This window comes from Cyprinodon tularosa, unplaced genomic scaffold (assembly GCF_016077235.1).
Source record: "Cyprinodon tularosa strain WSP-4 unplaced genomic scaffold, ASM1607723v1 ctg169, whole genome shotgun sequence".
Lineage (NCBI taxonomy): Eukaryota > Metazoa > Chordata > Actinopteri > Cyprinodontiformes > Cyprinodontidae > Cyprinodon > Cyprinodon tularosa.
The window spans coordinates 717992-738789 of NW_024038523.1; the positions used below are offsets into that span (position 1 = coordinate 717992).

The window sequence follows — 20798 nt, forward strand, 5'->3', positions numbered from 1 at the left end:
CGATAAACTTGTTTTTTCTTATTTTAAAAGGAAATTGTCTTGTTCCATTGGCAAAGTGTCTTACTTACCTCCTCAGTTCAAGGAAAAACCTTTTTGCAAATTCTTGTGAGATTTTGTTAGTAAAATAGATCGATACCGCGTCAATATATCAACATATAAAAATAGGGCAAAATTTCGTGAATTTTCAGGGGATTTCGTAGCATAACGATGACATACGTTCTGCTGGAGGTTTCTACCAGTTCAAAGGGAGTTTTTCCTCTCCACTGTCACTACAAGCATGCTTAGTGTGAGGGATTGTATTTGAGTCAATGAGTCGATGCAATCAGCTGGTTTTCCTTAGATAGAAAACTTTGAATCAAATTGACTGGATGATCTGGTGAACTGGAAAGTGCCTTGAGATGACATGTGTTGTGAATTTGGAGCTATATAAATAAACTGAATTGAATTGAATATAGCAATATTTCATAAGTAAAAGAGATTGATATGGTGTTTTTAAATGGCGATATATCAGCATATGAAGATATTGTGATATTTTAATGTATCAATATTTTTTCCCTCGTTTTAGAAGTTTTTAAGTCTGTAAAAAAGAAGTTTTTGAGGAAGAAGAAGAAGTAGTATTTATTCATTTTTTAAGACTTTAGAAGCTCAGAAGCTGATCAAATATCGGGTTAAATATCGGTGGGGTGGCCGATGTCCGATATTCAGTTTTAAGGCCGATACCGATAGGGGGCCGATTATATCGTGCATCCCTACTTTTTAATAGTCCTTAGGCTGTTAGGGGACTTACTGTCTTTAATGCTTCAGAGTTACATGTTAGGACCTTTAAAGTCATTAATGACATGTTTGTTCCCAGGACAAAATCTACCGAAGTTTTCTGCAGTTGATTTTGCAGTTCTGATGTTCATTTTTTGCAAAAAAAAATAAAAAATAAATAAAGCTCTGAATGTTAGAAAAACTGTAAATCATATCTCAGTCTTGAAGGAAAGAAAGAAGAAATGGAAAAGTCTTGGGAGCTGTACTAAGCGAAATTTATTTTCTTATACACTCTGTGTTTGCAAAATGACAATAAAGTTATACTGAGTCAAAGTCTAAATGTATTTACATATAGATTTGTATTTTTTAACTCTACATAATTTTTTAAATATTAAATCAGATGTTAGGATTATGAATAGTAAGTAAGTCAGTTACTCAGTAGTCTTTTTACTCAAGACTTTTTTCTCTAGAGCTGAATAAAATGGGATGAAGTAGTTCTACTCTTACCTGAGTACAGCTTGTATATGCTCCGCCCATTTCTGCTGCCTGCAGTTTCAGAGGAGTCTCTGCTCTACTGCAACATCTCCAAACACCAACACTGACCTCCAGTGATCAATATGATGGAGATATTTAAATGACCACTAGAGGGTATCTTTCCATTCAGATACCTGCTTTCACACCTGTCCTTTGCTTCACCCTCATGTTTTGTTCTGGGTTTAAAAACATGAAGACTATTAGGAACCGTGTAAGTTCTGCTCCCAATGTAGCATGCATTCTGAGAACTAAACGTTTCCAGTTTACAGGGAACTGGCAGCGGCTCAAATGCTCTGTCTGGGAGAGTTATATGCTTTCATTTATTTATTTATTATTTTTTTTTTTGCATCTTGACAGCAGCTTAACCTTTTAAAACGACCTGCTGTCATTCAGACAAGTGCTGCAGAAGTTGCGCAAAAGTCATTATTTCTTTAACTGTTGTCCTTTTCTTTACTTTTTGTTCTGAACTTTAGAATAAAACCTTTACCTCGTTATTACTTTATAGAAACGGTTAAAGATTTATCAGCTATCACTAATAATAATAAAGATAATGAGTGCTGATGTTCTGCAAATTTTACAGAAAGGCTGATATCTAACAAGTTTACTATAAAAAAAGAAAAAGAAAATAGGGTGAAATGATTATGTTTATTTATATCATCTTTCCAGCTCCATTCTAAATACCTTTCTTTAAAAAAAGCCCCTATTAAAGACACCATATGACACACCTTGTTTTTCATGGTAAAGTCGTTGAGCAGTGAATCATCATCATAAATTTATTGCAAGGGTTTGAAAGCTGTGAACATCTGCTGGTCAGGAAACAGACCTTTTTTTTGACAAACTGTCTTCACCATTAAAGGAATAGTACACCCAAAACATGATTAGCCTTCATTTTCTACTCACCCCCATGCTGAACAACACTCTGGAGTACTTTTTTGATATCTCAAATGCATCTGGAGATCTGGGAGGCTTCTTGCTGTCTGCTGACATTCAAATAATGGAGGTCTATGGCGCCCGAGGCAGAAAGGTCCATAAAAGTCCACAAAAAACGTGTCAATATTCCTCCATACTGCTCGTCCAATGTAATCCAAGTGTCCTGAGTGGGTAGCATCCATAATTTTCCTCGAAACGAAGTCATTTAGAATGTCATTTAGAGCATAAACAGTAGTGTATAGGATTTCCTAAAAGCACGTTCACGAGTCTACGGAAACCGTGGCAGACCAAACCAGATGAAAGTACTATTCCTTTAAGGTGGTGAGAAATATCATCTCCTGCCTAAACACGTGTGCATCTGAATATCTGTTGATTCAGTCATTAATTAATAACAATCAAATGGCATCCACACATTTAGTGATTGTTCATTATGAGCAGTGATTAAGCCCTCAAAAGGGTTTGCTTGTTATGCCAGTTCAGTTAAATTAAACGTAGTGCAGTCCAGAAGGCAGCTGCTAATGTTTTATTTAGGGATGCACGATATAATCGGCCCCCTATCGGTATCGGCCTTAAAACTGAATATCAGACATCGGCCACCCCACCGATATTTAACCCGATATTTGATCAGCTTCTGATCAAATATCGGATGATATTTCTCACCACCCAATCTCTGCTCTCCATAAAACCTTAATGGTGAAGACAGTTTGTCAAAAAAAGGTCTGTTTCCAGAGTAAAAAAAAAAAAAAAAAAAAACTTCTTCTTCTTCCTCAAAAACTTATTTTTTACAGATTTAAAAACTTCTAAAGACGAGGGAAAAAATATTGATACATTAAAATATCCCAATATCTTCATATGCTGATATATTGCCATTTAAAAACACCATATCAATCTCTTTTACTAATGAAATATTGCAATATGTCATCGTTATGCTACGAAATCCCCCGAAAATTCACGAAATTTTGCCATATTTTTATATGTTGATATATTGATGCGGTATCGATCTATTTTACTAACAAAATCTCACAAGAATTTGCAAACTATCACGACAGTTTGTAACAGAACAATGAAATTTCACGAGATTTTGAAAGTAAAATAGATCGATACCGCGTTTTTAAAAATCTATTTGATATCAGCATATGAAAATATATTTGAGTATATTATTTTTCAAAGTGTCAGAAATGGATAACAAAACTGCTATTTTCAATGACTACGTATTTTTGTCCAGCTTTAACATCGGTATCGATATCGGTTATCGGCTACATGAGTTTTAAAATATCGGCATATCGGATATCGGCCAAAATCCCAATATCATGCATCCTTAGTTTTATTCCAACCAGGCTGCTTGCAGCTGTAAGCGTTAAGACGATAATAGGCTAGCTAGATTTAATAGAAATAAATCCAGTTTATTTATATAACATCAAACCACAATAAATGTCATCTAAAAGCCCTTTACAGAAATGATTCAATCAAATTGATTGAAGGTTTCTACACTGCAAAAAGCTGATATCTAACCAAGTCATTTTTTCTTCAAATAAGTGCATTTTGATTGAGGAGATAAGTGAGACTTTGACAATGGAACAAGATTTATATAAAAAAAAAAGAAAAAGCAACTGCACACTGGAAAAACGATCTAGAAATAAGTAGAAATTTCTTAAATTAAGTGTATTAACCCTTATTTTGAGTAGGTAAATTAAATGATTTGCCATTGGAATGAGTACTGTTGCTTTTAAAATAAGATATTTAGATAAAATGCACTTAAAATAAGACAATGCAATTGTGTTTTCTTATTTTAAATTTAAATTGTCTTGTTCCATTGGCAAAATGTCTCCTATACCTTCTCAATTCAAGAACAAATGCACTTATTTTAAGAAAAATTACTTATATAGATTTAGATTTTTTTCCAGTGCATTGTCTCCTTACAAGCACATATGATCTAATTATCTTATTTTGAAAGTAAAAATACTAATTCCATAGGGAACTCATCTTATTTACCTAGTAAAATTAAGGGTAAATACAATGGATTTATGATTTTTTTTTATTTCTAGATCGAGATTTTTTGCTCTGTAATCAAGGATAATCAGCTGATTGCATCCAGTCATTGACTTGTTACACGCTTCCCCTTGCAGGGAGCATTTTTTCTCGCTTTTAGTTGTTGACTCTTCAGCAATCCCTCACACAGAGCAGTTTTCACATATTTTAGACCGTGTGAAGACATTCAGTTCAGGGGTGTTTCAGGTCACAGTGTTTCATTTTCATTTTGCTGTGATATTTTCATAAAACATATTTGTTTCCCAGCTTGTCTATACCATCATAAGAGTCACTAGAATTAATGAGTGTGAATGATCTCATCACGTTATTCGCCTGAGGCTCAGCTATTAAAGCTGAGTCAATTTCTTAAGGTTAAGAAAGGTTCTTTGTGATTTAAACAAAGCAATTTCTTCCTCTATGTTTTCAAGAAATACATGGTCTAAATAACTCAGATTGCTAAATAAAACATTGATAGTTGTTTAAGCGGGATTACTGAATATAATTTAAAATAAGTGGCTTTCATCAATGTAACCCCAGCTAACCTATAGTGCTTTTACTGCAGGAATTATACTGCAAATACATTAATTATCAATAAGTCTTTATTTCTTAAAATAAGTGCATTTTTTTCTTGAATTATGGAGGTAAGTGAGACACTTTGCCAATGGAATGAAAGACACACTGGAAAAAAATCCAAATCTGGATAAGTCATTTTTTCTTAAAATAAGTGCATTTGCTCCTGAATTGAGGAGGTAAAAAAGAGAGATTTTGCCAATTGAACAAGACAATTTACTCTTAAAATAAGAAAACACAATTGCATTGTCCTATTTCAAGTGCATTTTATCCAAATATATTATTTTAAGAGTAAAAAATACTCATTCCATATGCAAACTATCTCATTTACCTACTCAAATTAAGGGTAAATACACTTAATTTAATAATTTTTTCACTTATTTCTGGGTCGTTTTTCCAGTGCAATTTACATTTAAATAGAAAACAAGTATATTGTAACCTAGAAAATGATTTCATGTTTCCCTCCAGATTGAATAATATTGTCAGGTTGTGGTGTTGGTTTGAGGACCGAAATGCAGAGGCAAGTTGGCACAGGTGAATTTAAGTGGGTTTAATAAGGTTCACAGGAGCTGAGGCAGAAATCAAAAATCCAACAGAAATGTCAAACAAACCAGAACCAGGGAGACATCAGGGGAAAACCAAACTCTAGGAGCCAGGGAGAGACGATGAAAGCAGACAGACGTTTGACTAGGATCCAGCAAACTGGAACTGAAGAGGGAGGGCTTTTAAAGGGGACAGAGAAAAAGAGAGAGCTAACGAGGGGATTGAAAACAGGTGAGGGCAGAACAGAAAACAGAGCAAGGGAAAGAGGACACAAGAGGGCAGCAGAGGACAACAAATGGAAAATCTGGAAAACAGGAACTAACAAACCAAGACTCTGACAAATAGTAGTTAAAACATCCTCTGAAGAACAGAGATAATATGTATTTTGGCTTGGCTTTATTTCTGTAGGTTTTAATCAGCATCACTGGAGAGCTGAAACCAAAAATGAGGTGAAACACATTATTTAATCGACAATGCACAATAAATGATTCTTTATAAAACCTCCATACTAAACATCAATACAACTGATACAGCAATTGCATTTTTTTTAAATAAGCTCTTAGGAAAACATTTTAGCCATCCGTCACAGAAATATTAGTTTCAGTGGTATGATTAACCTGTTTTCTCTTCTGGACTATCAGATGTGTTTGCATTTTCTAGTCTAGCTACATTTATTATATTGCTGTTTTCTGTATCACAGTTATTTAACATAATTTGTGTTAGACCTAAACAAAGGACATAGTTTTTTTCATAAACAGAAATTTCTAAATTTTAGCTTGTTTACATATTAATTAATCCCCATTTACTTCAATATGCCCTGAATAAAACCCACTGCAACCACTTATTTTTTAAAAGTCATGTAAATGGTTCATGGAGTGAATCTGATTTATTCCCAGTTTTAAACACAGAAATGACTGTAAGGTATTGGGTAAGATCACTTTTAATAAAAAACATATGCGTAAGTGTCTGGATTTGTAAATTTAATATAGAAATGTAAGATTCGTGTTTGTTCCTGGTCATTAAATCCTGAGTACGCATGGAATCAGATGTTTTATCCATCATAACACAACATCAAAAGTTACAAATGCAAGTTACACAATTATGAGTACGAGACAAAGATTTACATGTGCAGTGCACATGTAAAAAGTATAAAGTACAACCCCTGATGAAGCTGCACTGGAAAAACTATCTAGAAATAAGTAAAAATGTCTTAAATTAAGTGTATTTACACTTAATTTGAGTTGGTAAATAAGATGATCCGCCAATGGAATGAGTATTTTTACTCTTAAAATAAGGTATTTAGATAAAATGCACTTTAAATAAGACAATGAAATTGTGTTTTCTTAATTTAAACGCAAATTGTCTTGTTCCATTGGCAAAATTTCTCTTTTGCTTCCTTAATCCAAGAACAAATGCACTTATTTAGAGAAAAAATGACTTATCTAGATTTTTATTTTTTCCAGTGTGTTACACTCCTCACACTGGAAAAACGATCTAGAAATAAGTTAAAATTTCCTAAATTTAGTGTATTTACCCTCAATTTGAGTAGGTAAATTAGATAGTTCGTCAATGGAATTAGTATTTTACTCTTGAAATAAGATAAATAGATAAAATGCACTTAAAATAAGACAATTATCTTTTCTTATTTTAAATGTAAATTGTCTTGTTCCATTGGCAAAATTTCTCTTTTTCCTCCTCAATGCAAGAACAAATGCACTTATTTTAAGAAAAAATTGACTTATCTAGATTTAAATTTTTCCCAGTGCACCAGACGGTGGCGGTAGGTTCGGAAGGTTGTTCCCCAACAGCAAACCATCGATACAAAATCTATCCTTTAATGTGATCGGAAACAAATGGAAAAAGGCACTTTACAGTTCAACCAGATCATCCAGTCAAATTGATACAAAGTTTTCTGTCTAAGGAAAACCAGTTGATTGCATCGACTCATTGACTCAAATACAATCCCTCACACTAAGCATGCTTGTAGCGACAGTGGAGAGGAAAAACTCCCTTTTAACAGGAAGAAACCTCCAGCAGAACCAGGCTCAGTGTGAGCGGCCATCTGCCGAGGCCGACTGGGGTTCAAGGAGACAGAAGCAGAGACACAAAAAGCAGCTTTAAAAGGCGGCCCCGTCCAGGAAACACACAGCCAGGCAGACGAGCTCCGAGCCAGCTCCCATTCCAGAGGACGAAGAGAGCACATCCACTCAGTCACGGTCAGAGAAACAGGACCACACTGGAAAACAGGCCGATCTCCAACATCTATAAACAAGGGTGTTGATGGAAGCAGCACAGCTGATGTTTCTTTCCAGGATGACGTCACAGCCAAACAGGAACAGACGAGGCAAAGCTACTCTGAGGAAAAGCAGAGAGAGCAGAAGGTTAGAGATTGAACTAACAGATTCTGCAGAATAGGAGAACAGAGAGAGAATGAAGCAGAATGATGAAATGGGCATGGGCGGCTCTAGACAGGGGCCAACGGGGGCCAGGGCCCCTGTTGATCAAGTCCTGGCCCCTGTTATGGCCCCTGTACTGAAGACATAAGACTCAAAGAAATTCTAATGATGATATTGCCCTTTGGATCTATTTTATTTTTTTCTTCACAAATTCTGTTTTATTAAGTGTTTAAAAACATAGCATAAATGGTATTGAGATAGGATCCCAGTTTTCATCTGCTAAATGTTATTTTCCAAAACAAATGTACAAAAAATACTCTTTTTACGGCTAATTTTACCCGTTTTTCTTAAATTCTAATTCAGATTTTATAGAAAACTGTAATTTCAACTTAAATTAAGTTAAAAAAGTAAAATTCCTAAATTATTAAATGATTAATTATTAAATATTAAGACATTTAAGACATTTAGAATTTTAATGAAAGCTAATTGAATAGAAATTTCACTTCATGCAGTTATCTTAATTTATTTGAATCCTGTTTTTTTATTTCATGCTTTTGTGTGCAGCATGAAAACCCGCTGGCCCCCTCCTGCCCCCCCTGGTACAATTGGTCTAGAACCGCCACTGGAAATGGGGGTCCCTATGTCCTCCAGCAGTCTAAGCCTATAGCAGCATAACTATAGAGATATCTCAGGATAACCTGAGCCACTCTAACTATAAGCTTTATCAAAAAGGAAAGTTTTAAGCCTAGCCTTAAAAGTAGACAGGGTGTCTGCCTCACGGACTAAAACTGGTAGTTGGTTCCACAGGAGAGGAGCCTGATGACTAAAAGATCTGCCTCCCATTCTACTTTTAGAAATTCTAGGAACCACTAGTAAACCTGCAGATTGAGAGCGAAGTGCTCTGTTAGGAACATAAGGAGCAATCAGATCTCTGATATAAGATGGAGCTTGGCCATTTAAGGCTTTATATGTGAGAAGGAGGATTTTAAATTCTATTCTTGATTTAATTAAAGATTCTTGATATTTAATTTAAGACATTTTTACTTATTTCTAGATCGTTTTTCCAGTGTGTAACATATAATAAATGTACATTCCCCTAAACACAGCAGCCCCATTCTGATGCATGGAGGTGGCAGGATAATGCTGTGGAACACAAAAAAATATTGTCAGGTTTCACTAAAAACGGAAAATATGTTGGAGAAAGTAGATGTTAAAGATTTCAGACTGGGGATGAAGGAACAGATAATTCTATCACCAACACGACATCATAACCGGTTTTCTTGCTTTGTTACCAGATACACCAATAGCAGCTTTTCAGATTATATTCTCTGTGACAAGACTGCTAGAAGTAATTCATATAGACCTGATTCCTCCCCTCGTTCTCTCCCTCCCTTGCTGAAAATATCTCTCCATAGCTCCATGTTTACTGCATGTTGACATGGAAAATATTTTAGGGTGAAATAGAAATGATTCAAATATACACAGTGTCTTGGTGCGCTCTGTGTTTGTCTTCAAACTTCACTTTTTCCCAAATCGTGTATATAAACCATGTTTAGGAAGCGGAGATCTCATACTGCCTTAATCTTTGGACAGACTGGGACTCCAGAGAGGGAGCTGCTGGATTCCTCAGGACTTTTATCAAAATGGGACTTTATCGTTGGTACAAAGCTGTCGGACGCTGTGCTCCTAAGTGTTTCAGATCATGTGAAGACCTTCATTTCCAGCAGTACGGCTGCAGTCAGGAGAGTGAGGATGTCATCCCAGTGGTTGTTGAACCTTTGCTTCAAAGAGTTTGTCGGTTTTCTCTGAACTCTGCAGAAGGAGGCAAACGGAAAAGGTTGCCGAATGACTTTGAAACCGGTGAAAACCTCCTTCTATCCTTTCATCACCTGCGACCGTGTATCTGGAGTGTGTGAGGGTGTTTACACTAAACACCCACCTGGCGAAGCGTCGCTGTGGCAGGGGGGCATGATGACACGTCTTCCAAGGCTTGACGTTCATCCCTGCCGTTTACTAAACACCCTTGATAGGGCTCCAGTGTTTTAGTGGAAACACAGGGCATACGTGCGAGCGTGTCCCCGTGTGTTTTGGGTTCAGCCGGTACCAAGAACCCTGGACTTCAGATCCTGGAAACAGTTGCTAAAGGTGACACAGTGCATGTCATCTCGCTGAGGGCAGAAAACATTGCAGAGAAATGCGTTGCTTTTGTGCAAATTCAGAATCAGGACAGTTTCTGCACAAATCTGACATGCATATCAGTCTTAGGATAAACGTTCTTTGCTTGAGTTTATATTGCAAACATACAGCTCTTTTGTGCACTTTGCAAACATGGAAGGGCTCTGCATGTGTGTGCGTGCGCGAGTGAGTGCGGGCGCGTGCCGTTACTTCGACAGGTGTGTGGATGACTGCCACGAGCCAGGCAGCAGGTGGAGGGGAGGATGTTAATAGATTTAATCATATCACTCTGTTTAGCTGTCTCTGCCTTAGGCAAGGTGCCACAATAACACATGACTGATGGATGATTAGCTGGGGTATCCCTCAAACAGTCTGTTCGTCCATCAGTGCATGTGGATCAGCTTCCACCACAACCGCCTCGTATCCTATGATTTGTGTCATAAGCACTGTAATTTGCTGGCAATTAAATAAAAGCTGTGTAAACTCTGACAGGCGATGGCAGTTGTAAAGAAGAAGAAGTCAAGGTGTTGCTTTGGGAAAAGGGCCAAAACGGAAAAGAAACGCCAGGATGTAAAGACAGAACAGCTTCTCTGTAAGAAAGGGAGGGGGAAAAAATGATTCAGAGCAAATTGAACAACAGACAAAACGATAAGGGGCGTACCCGAGGTGCCGAGCGATGCCATCGTTCTGTTTCCAACAAAGGCCCTGGGTAGTAACAGGGGGTTTTTGACTTTGTACGCACTTCCAACTTGGCTTATTTATTGTAAAAAGCAAAGAAAAAATTATTAATAAAAATGTCTTGCAACTTATAAGAAACGAAAAATTTTAATTTAATGTTTAAAGCTCTAAAAAAGTCATTTTACAAAAACATACGTTCCACACCAGACATTTATCAAACAATCCACCAGCACCAGGTGTGTTTTTAATTACTCTAATTAATGGGAGGGTCTAACAATTAACAACGGAATCTAAACAATTCCAAATAAAAAAACTTAATTACAAATTTTGGTTCTTAATGAACTTATAATATATTTTACATACCAAAAGAAGAAAACTATATTGGTACACTGCAAAAAATCAAAATCTAGATAAGTCATTTTTTCTTAAAATAAGTGAATTTTATCCTGATTTAAGGAGATAAATGAGACACTTTGCCAATGGAACAAGACAATTTACATTTGAAATAAGAAAAACCAATTGCATTGTCTTATTTCAAGTGCATATTATCTAATTAAGTGTAAAAATACTCATCCCATCTTATTTACCTGCTCAAATTAAGGCTAAATATGCTTAATTTAAGACATTTTTACTTAATTTCAGATTGTTTTTGCAGTGTAGAAATGACACACTGGAAAAACAATCTAGAAATAAGTAACAATTTCTCATACTAAGTGTATTTAGCCTTAATTTGAGTAGGTAAATTAAATAGTTTGCCTATGGAATTAGTATTTCTACTCTTAAAATAAGATAATTAGATAATATGCACTAGAAGTAAGACAATGAAATGGTGTTTTCTTATTTTAAATGTAAATTGTCTTGTTTCATTGGCAAAATGTCTCTTTTACCTCCTCAATCCAAGAACAAATGCAAGAAATGCAGAAAAAAATGACTTATCTAGATTTAGATTTTTTTCAAGTGCAAACGTTTAGCATAAATGGCCACAACAGTGAAGCTTTCATCAAACTTAAACACTGCAAAAACGATCTAGAATTAAGTAAGACTTTCTTAAATTAAGTGTATTCACCCTTAATTTGAGAAGGTAAATGAGATGGTTTGCCAATGGAATGAGTAATTTTACTCTTAAAATAAGATAATTAGATAATATGCACTTAAAATAAGACAATGCAATTGTGTTTTCTTATTTTAAGTGTAAACTGTCTTGTTCCATTGGCAAAATGTCTCTTTTATCTCCTCAATTCAAGAACAAATGCACTTATTTTAAGAAAAAAAGGACTTATCTAGAGTTAGATTTTTTGCAGTGAAGGGATTCCTTTGGTTTCAGCGTGTCGAGTCTCTTCAGTTTTACTGTTTACCTGCAAACCCTCATCTCCAAACTTGCCATCCCTTTCCAAGGTGTGATAAGCAGTTGGAAAATTTGCATCGGTTTGTAACAGCCCCGAATAAGACGGCTCCGAGGGATTTCCGCTGTTCGTAAAACCGCAAAGAGAGAAGCTCTTAAAATGTTTCAGTTGGCACAGAGTGGGGGTGGGGGGGTGGGGGGGGGGGGAGATCATGTAGATAGGTAGAAGGAAGGGGATCCAAAGACCCCCAGGTCTTCATGCACCTCTTGGTAGCTGTCATCACAAACTCTGTGAAATGGAGAAACATAAAAACAAAAGCTGATGTGTGTGTGGAGTTGGAAAATACTTGGAAAAAAAGCATTAGACTCTCCTTTTTTCTCCCTTTTTGTTGTGAACGTATATAACCTCAAGAATAAAATAACAAAGAGTCCTTTACAGACTTATTTAGGAAAGCCAAAAACAAACACAGATATAATAAGTTAGAATCTATCTAGCTGAATATGAAGCTATAGATGAGCTTTATTGCTGTTAACTCTGCAGCTCAGAAATCATAGATTGATTATAAAAACTTTTAAAACTAAATGGCATCATGAACATGTTAAAATAGACATCATATTATTTTATTTAACAGCAGCATAAAGATCCAACACCTGATTGTTTTTTTTTTCCAATGATTTCTACTGTTAAATAAAGGTTAGGTTTATTCAAACCCTTTAAAGGGCAGGTTACCGTTTTTGATCACCTGCATACCCCTTACAAATGGAGTCCCCTCCGTCCCTCAGTGAGGTCTAGAAACACGAGATCTATATCCAGCCATTCAGCAAAGATTCTGCTACATGGCTGCACATCTTTTTTTGGTATTCGACCAATTAGAGGAGCCCTTCAATTAAATATTACTTACTACACTGCAAAAAATGGAAATCTTGCCAATGGAACAAGACAAGTTACATTTAAAATAAGAAAAAAACTATTTCTTTGTCTTATTTCAAGTGAATATTATGTAATTCTCTTATTTTAGAAGTAGAAATACTAATTCCATTGGCAAATTGTCTTATTTACCTACTAAAATTAAGGGTAAATACACTAATTTTAAGAAATGTTGTACTTATTTCTAGATGGTTTTTGCAGTGTAAAAATTAAGTTGAAAAAAATTTAGTCATTCACTGCAAAAAATCTAAATCTAGATAAGTCATTTTTTCTTAAAATAAGTCAATTTGTTCTTAAATTGAGGAGGTAAATGAGACACTTTGCCAATGGAACAAGACAATCTACACTTAAAATAAGAAAACACAATTGCATTGTCTTATTTTAAGTGTATATTATCTAATTATCTTATTTTAAGAGTAAAATTACTCATTCCATTGGAAAACTCATTTACCTACTCAAATTAAGGGGAAATACACTTAATTTAAGAAATTTCTACTCATTTCTAGATCGTTTTTGCAGTGTGAAAAAAGGTAAAAAGGTAATAGAAAAGTAAAGAAAGTAAAGTTAATAAGCTAACAATAGCTTAATAGTTAACAATTATATTTAGGTTTATAAACTAAAAAATGTCAGTATCAGCATTAATGCCTCTAAGTTTACGTTGGAACAAATAAAATGTGTGTTTTTCATGAATTTCTTCTAGAAGCACTTTTGTTATTTTTCTTAATATATTCGGTCAAGTTGGCGTTTCTTGTTATTACATTGGCATTAATTTTTGGCATCAAAATATCCATATTTTTTTAATGTTACAAAGGTAATAAGGTCTTGTCCTGGATTCCAATAACACTTGAAATTTAGATTTTAATGGTATTTAATTGAGTGCCCTATAAAGGAATGAAGTAGTTTTGTTTTTGTTCTTTTATACCAACACATTCTTATTGCTGTGCTTCAATGCTCCTTATATTTATCATTTCCGTCTCAATGTTTAGACATAAACAGTACAAAGTTGGAAAAGTTTCCATCATCGGGGCCTAATCAGAACAGCTGCCTGTAAACTTTAAGACTTCAGAGAAAACGCAGCTGATATGAAGATGTCAATTCTTCCTTAAAGTTTCTATACCTGCTTCATACCTGAGGAGTCACTGGGGGTTTAACTACACATATCTAAACATTACTCAGCAAAAACAGGTGTTCACCCTGAACAATTTAAACACCCCCATAGGCTATATTTAAAATTAGAGGTATGTGGAAACTAGTTACATTTACTCAGTTACATATATTTGACTAACTTTGTGAATGAAAAATACTTAAAATACTGTTTTACTTTTATTTAATTGATATCTTAATAAAATATAGAATATAGAACAAAATAGAATAGACTTAGACAGATTAATTTGTTATTTAGTTAACACAAGGGTAGAACAAAAAGAAATTTAGTTTAGAACAGCTCTGTGGCCAATTTCATTTTTTAAAAGTCCAGCCTTGAAAAATAGTAAAAAATATATAAGAGCTGTAATATAAACATATGACTATAAATTTACAGTTCTAACATTTTCAGTTTATATATATATATCTATCTATATCTATCTATCTATCTATATATATATATATATATATATATATATATATATATATATATATATATATATATATATATATATATATATATATATATATATATATATATATATATATATATATATATATATATATATATATACATATATATATATATATATAATGATAGAACATAATAAAATAAAATACAATAACCCCTTTTTGAAAAATATTCTAGAATAGAATAGAATAGAATAGAAAATCCCTTTATTGTCCTACAATGGGGGAATTCTGGTGTTTACAGCAACAAAAATATTATAGAAAAAAATGGTCACACAAATGTGGACCTTAGAAAAATGTATAAGAATAACATAATAGTGAACAGTTAAAAGATAAAGAATAAAATATTGTACAGTAAAGTGGTTTAACAATATAAAATTGTGCACCTGGAGAATAAATAACCAATATGCAGCTATGGACATTTTTACAGTAATAGATATTTGAAAATAGCAGCAACATCAGAGATGTGCAGAATAACAGCAGCAGGTTATTTAACTGACTATGATAGAAACTGCAAAAATCAGCATGAATGGAAGAACTTACTGAGGTTGTTGGGAACAGTGGCGGTTCTAGAGTCTAAATATAGTCACTGTTCTAACATGTATAAATAAGTCGTGACAATTGGTTTTATAACTTCATGAGAAAATTTATCTGGAAAAGTGTGTCTTCTGCTTCGAGTTGTTATTTTTAAATCACATGATCTATTTGTCTGGATAAATTTTTTACAGCATTAAAAAAGACTGCAATTTAACACAACATTTTAATCTGTGGTTATTACACCTTTTGAAAGTAAGAAATCAGATACTACGATCAGTTACTCAGTTAACTTTCCTTTTTACCAAATGCTGTTTTACTCTTACCTGAGTAAAATATGTTGAAATGGTGCAATATTGATATTTTTTGTGGGGAGTGTTCAGCGTTAATTTCTTTGCTCTGTACTTGTGACAGTGTAATGACAATAATAAGATGAGAATGATTTTTAAACTAAACTTTTTAGAGCAATAATCTCGCTTCTTATACAAGCTTTTTGCTTTATGATCTGTATTTTTTCTAGCAGTAAAAATATGAGCTCCATATTTTATTTTTTTTAATTCATAGCAATTCATTTGTTGGTGTAGAAACTCTCTTCTTCTTCTCAGAAATGTGGATGACTCATAGTTGATGGATCATGAAGAGGTTTTCTTTTTTTCTCCTTGGCACAGTTCGACTCATGACTTTTCACTCAGTTAAATCTGATATGGGCACGGGCATAACACCGGTTTAAAAATGAAAAAGAAAAAAAGGCAAAATATCTGATCCATGCAAGTGAAACCTCGTCCCCTTTTTTGTTATTGTTTGAAATCAGTTATGCAAATTTGAAGAGGTTGACCTCCTACCCCCTGAGACATTTAAGCTGTAGTGCCAAGATGGTAAATTCCACTAGATTCAACTGAAAGACTTTTCTTTCTTTCTTTCTTTCTTTCTTTCTTTCTTTCTTTCTTTCTTTCTTTCTTTCTTTCTTTCTTTCTTTCTTTCTTTCTTTCTTTCTTGTATTTAGTCTAAATGTCTGTCCTGCTGCCCGTGTTTTGGGGTAAATAAAGGGCTTTTGCGCTTATTTATGTAACACACATAAAGATGAGACACTCTTCAAAATAAAACCAGATAAGATCATCTGATTTTTTTTCTCTACCTCGGTCTATAAACCTGCTGTTGTTGCTTAATGTCATGCATTATGTAGAGCCTGGATGTGAAACTTTATTTCTGAAAAACAGATTTTGCTGCCATGTCTTGCCACATGCATTTTTTGCAAAATGAGTCAAAGGATGAAGTAGATACCAAAAACGGCTTCATAATTTTTTTCAGTATGGAAGAAACATGGGATTCACTTTTTATCTACCATTAAAACAAAGCTTTAAAATCAACTTTTCACATTTGCTTGTTTTATTGTTATTTTCTGAAGATTTTATGGGGTTTAAAATAATGATAAATTCAAATTAATACCTCACACACATAATGGAAGTGCTTTTGAAATGTACTAAATCATATTTAGTTACTTTAAGACAACTGTTTAAGTAATTGTTAACACAAAAACGGTTGTTTTATTTTTTTCAGTGTAGTCAGCATAGTTTCTGTAAAAAGATAAAGTGCACCCACAGATTTCAGCGTGTCGTGCTAGGAAGAGGGAAAGCATGGGAATGTAGTTTTTCACCGTTTAGGAGAATCTGTTAACTATCCATCAACATAGATCAGGTTACACTGACAGGCTGGTTCCACACTACTGGTCACCGCTTTTACTGAAAGGACAGTTTTTTCTTTTTTTCAGTGTATATGGATTCACTTTCTCTATTTTTATTATCTTTTTTTAACGTCTCTGAATAGGTTATGATGCAGCACCCAATTAAAAAAATATTTGTTTATTTATTCCCCTATAAAACCCATCCGTTTATTTATAATTAAAAAAAAATATAGAAAGGAAACTTTACATCGAAAAACTTTTATTCATAGTAAAAACACAACAAACAGCATGTAGATACACCTTACAAACTCATTTTTGTTGAAAAATGTTTTTGTTTTTTTACCAACAAACCAACAATCAGGTGTAACGAACCACAAGATGTGAACATATATTAATATATATATAAAAAAAACACAACTGCCACCTTTATATTACACTCCATGACTGTAAATCAATCCAACTGTTGCAGCACTTGAATGTCAGTAAGTCTGATCATTACTTGTTTACAATTTTGATACCACTGTAACTTAACTACCCGTCTAAATGTGCTGTCTGTGCATTACCATCAACGATACGGCGAGGAATGGCGTCATGTCAGCAGATCAGAGCCGGGCCGGTTAATAATGACTCAGCTCTTACAGAGATATATCTGAAATAAAAGCTGACGGGACATGATAGTGAGGAAAGAAGCATTTTTTCTTTCTTTTTTTACGGTTAGACAATGAAAGGCGGCTACACCTGACTCAGCTTTTCCTGTGGGAACCGAGCCATGCTGAGATACAGTCACGTGTTACAGCATCCTCACTTGTCTATGTCAGCAAAACTTTTTTTTATCTTTTTCAGTTTTTTTCTCAGAGCCAAAACTAACACCAGGCATTTTAAACGTCCTTCCAATTAACGTCTCCTTAAACCTCTGTGCCCTCACGATGATAGATGATTCCAGTGGAGCTCAGAGAGGGGTAGAAGTGCCCACTGGATCCGTTATACTGGCTCAGAATGGGGTTAGAGTAACCTAGAGAAGAGTGGGAGGGTGAGGAAGTGAGCACAGAGGGAGCTGGCACCTGTGGCAGCCACTCTGACACACCTGAGTTGGGGGAGTAATTGCTAAAGCTTCCTGGCTGGGTGGGTCTATGCGTTCCGTCTAAGGGGAGGTTAATCTGCAGCGGCCTGCTCAACCCGTCTCCGCCGACCTCGTTCGTCGCTCCAGTAGAAACCGTAGACATTTCAGACAAGAAGCTACTTAGGCATGGTGTGGGACCCGATAGAGAAGGGGAGGGGATTCTGTCCGGCGTTGGGGACATGGTAAGCGCAGGGTGTTTGGGGCTTCCCCGCTCGCTGTCTCCTGACTCCGGAGGCCCTGAGGCGCCGTCTCCGTTGGCGAGGGAGTCAGACTTTCTCTTCCTCTTGCGGCGGAAGTTTCCATTGTCGAACATCTTCTCGCAGTTGGGGTCAAGTGTCCAGTAGTTGCCTTTACCTAATGGGTGAGATTTAAATATGAAATAAGAGGTTACACTCATCCCTCACTGGTTAGCGGGAACTTTTCAAGCACTACGATAAAGACTCGATAGGATCTTATTGTGTTACCTGGATCATCCTCGTCTCTTGGTACTTTCTTGAAGCAATCGTTGAGCGACAGGTTGTGTCTGATGGAGTTCTGCCAGCCGGCTTTACTTTTGTTGTAGAAAGGAAAGTTATCGGCAACATACTGGTATATCTGGCTCAGTGTCAGTCTCTTGTCTGGAGCTCCGTGTATCGCCATGGCAATTAGAGCAGAGTAGGAATAAGGGGGTCTGACCAGCTTCATCAGATCTTCCTGTGAGGGAAGTGAGAACCAGCTCAGTTCCCCTCCTGGACCTCCAGGTCCAGCTGGTCCCAGGTAGGGTCTCTGTATGCCATAGTGCTGAGGGACAAATGGTGGGCCTGGATTACCAGGCGGACCGCTGCTAGACAGGTACGAGGAGGAGTTGATCCCAGAGCTGTTGAACCAAAGGTATGGGTTCGGAGATGAGGTTGCATAGTCGCCCAGTTCGTACGAGGAAGGGGTGGTGCGCTGAGGACTCGGCAGGGAGGGAGGAGGGTAGTAGCATTCGCCGTACATGCTGAGCTCCGGAGGTTCCTGGCCCAAACTTGGAAACTGCGGGCCGCAGCGAGGTGGAGACTGGCTCTGGGTCTCAAACGAAGACATCGTCACGTTTTCTTTCCACCTCTTAACCTCTTCTAAACTGTCCTTTTTTGTCAAATCCTTAATGATTTCCTATCAGTTCCTTAAAGTCTCACCTTTGCAATTCTCAAAAACCCCCAAAAATAAATAAATAAAATACTAACTACTTATCCAAATAATGATCTTTTAGCTTTAAAGTTGCAGACCTCTCTAATCCTTCCTTGACTGTTTGTCCTTGCTCTATGACAAGGTGTCACCTGTCACACTGACTATATCTCCTCTCTTGGTCCGCCCCCAGTCTATCTCCATTGGTGCTTTCCTAAGGTGAGAGGTCTTTGTTTTTCTCTCAACTTTTTTGCTGTCGTCAGCCAATTCAGTCCCCTCAGGGGATTTTGTTCCCTCTCACTTAAATAATTTTCCACTCAGATAATAGACTGGCTTCAACTCATTATGGTTATCATGTGTAGTTTTCCTTTTTGTGTTAGAAATATACAAGTTGAAAACTTGTATATTTATTTTCTTTTCTTTTTTTCTCATCTTTTTTATGTCTACATAGTATTTTCCTACCGATCAAAATAAATTCAACTTTTCTAGATACCGGTATTCAAAATAATTCAGATTACTTTTAGACACAATATGCTCCTCCAAATTTAGAAATGAATTTAAGCTCACTTGATTATTCATGACCATTTCACTACAGCAATGGTTTCTGATGAAGCACAGATGTCAAACCGATGCCAAAGTATAACTTCACATGATGCTCCACATTCCTCATTTTAGGGAAGAAAGTTATTCTTCTAAGAGTTGTTATAAAATACAACTTGTTTCTCGTAATGTTACGACTTTATTCTCGTAATTTTATGACTTTATTCTGGTAATTTTATGACTATTGTTGTTTTGATTTTTTTCTCGTAATGTTACGACTTTATTCTCATAATTTTCTGACTTTATTCTTGTAATTTTATGACTATTGTTGTTTTGACTTTTTTCTCTTAATGTTACGACTTTATTCTCGTAATTTTATTACTTTATTCTTGTAATGTCACAAATTTATTCTTGGAATTTTATGGCTATTCTCGTATTGTTACGACTTTATTCTCGTAATTTTAAAACTTAATTCTCATAATTTTCTGACTTTATTGTTGTAACTTTACGACTTTATTCTCGTAATTTTATGACTATTCTTGTTGTAACTTTATTCTCGTAATTTTACAGTCTTATTCTCGTAATGTTACGACTTTATTCTCGTAATTTTCCGATCTTATTCTCGTAATGTTACGACTTTATTCTCATAATTTTATGACTATTCTTGTTGTGACTTTATTCTCGTAGTTTTATGAGTATTCTCGTAATGTTACGACTTTATTCTCGTAATTTTATGACTATTCTCATTGTGTCTTTATTCTCGTAATTTTATGAGTATTCTCGTAATGTTACAACTTTATTCTCGTAATTTTAAAACTTCATTCTCATAATTTTCAAACTTTATTGTCGTAACTTCAAGACTTTCTTCTTGTAATTTTATGACTATTCTCTTTGCGACTTTATTCTTTTAATTTAAAGACTATTCTCATTGCGACTTTAGTCTAGTAATTTTATGACTTTCATCTCTAAATAGAGCGGGGGGGGGATGTCTAGCCTGGCCCTAATACTCCGTCATATAAAAGAGAGGTGCAGGTGGTAAAATGAAAAATGACAGATATGGAATATAGGAAATATTAAAAGTTTGTTTAGAGACCAATGTAACTCCTTTACATTTATCATCAAAATGTGGAATTTAACAAAAAATAATAATTTTTTAAATGTTTATCATCTTATTTAATCCTCTTCAAAGTTGTCAATGTGAAAAAAACAGGATACCAAAACATAAATTATTAAAAAATATAAATATTTAAAATAAATATTCACTGTGTACTAAATGCATCCCTTTA

General features: G+C 35.0%; 1 protein-coding gene across 1 annotated transcript; it reads right to left on the reverse strand.

Moving 5' to 3' along the window:
* Positions 1 to 17398: 17398 nt before the first annotated feature.
* Positions 17399 to 19121, reverse strand: foxi3b (forkhead box I3b). The gene is made up of 2 exons (XM_038281261.1): positions 18291 to 19121; positions 17399 to 18180 (listed from the first exon to the last, which is right to left on the reverse strand). Exons 1-2 carry the CDS (start codon positions 18889 to 18891, stop codon positions 17612 to 17614), a joined length of 1170 nt encoding a protein of 389 aa, XP_038137189.1. The 5' UTR covers positions 18892 to 19121; the 3' UTR covers positions 17399 to 17611.
* Positions 19122 to 20798: the final 1677 nt, after the last annotated feature.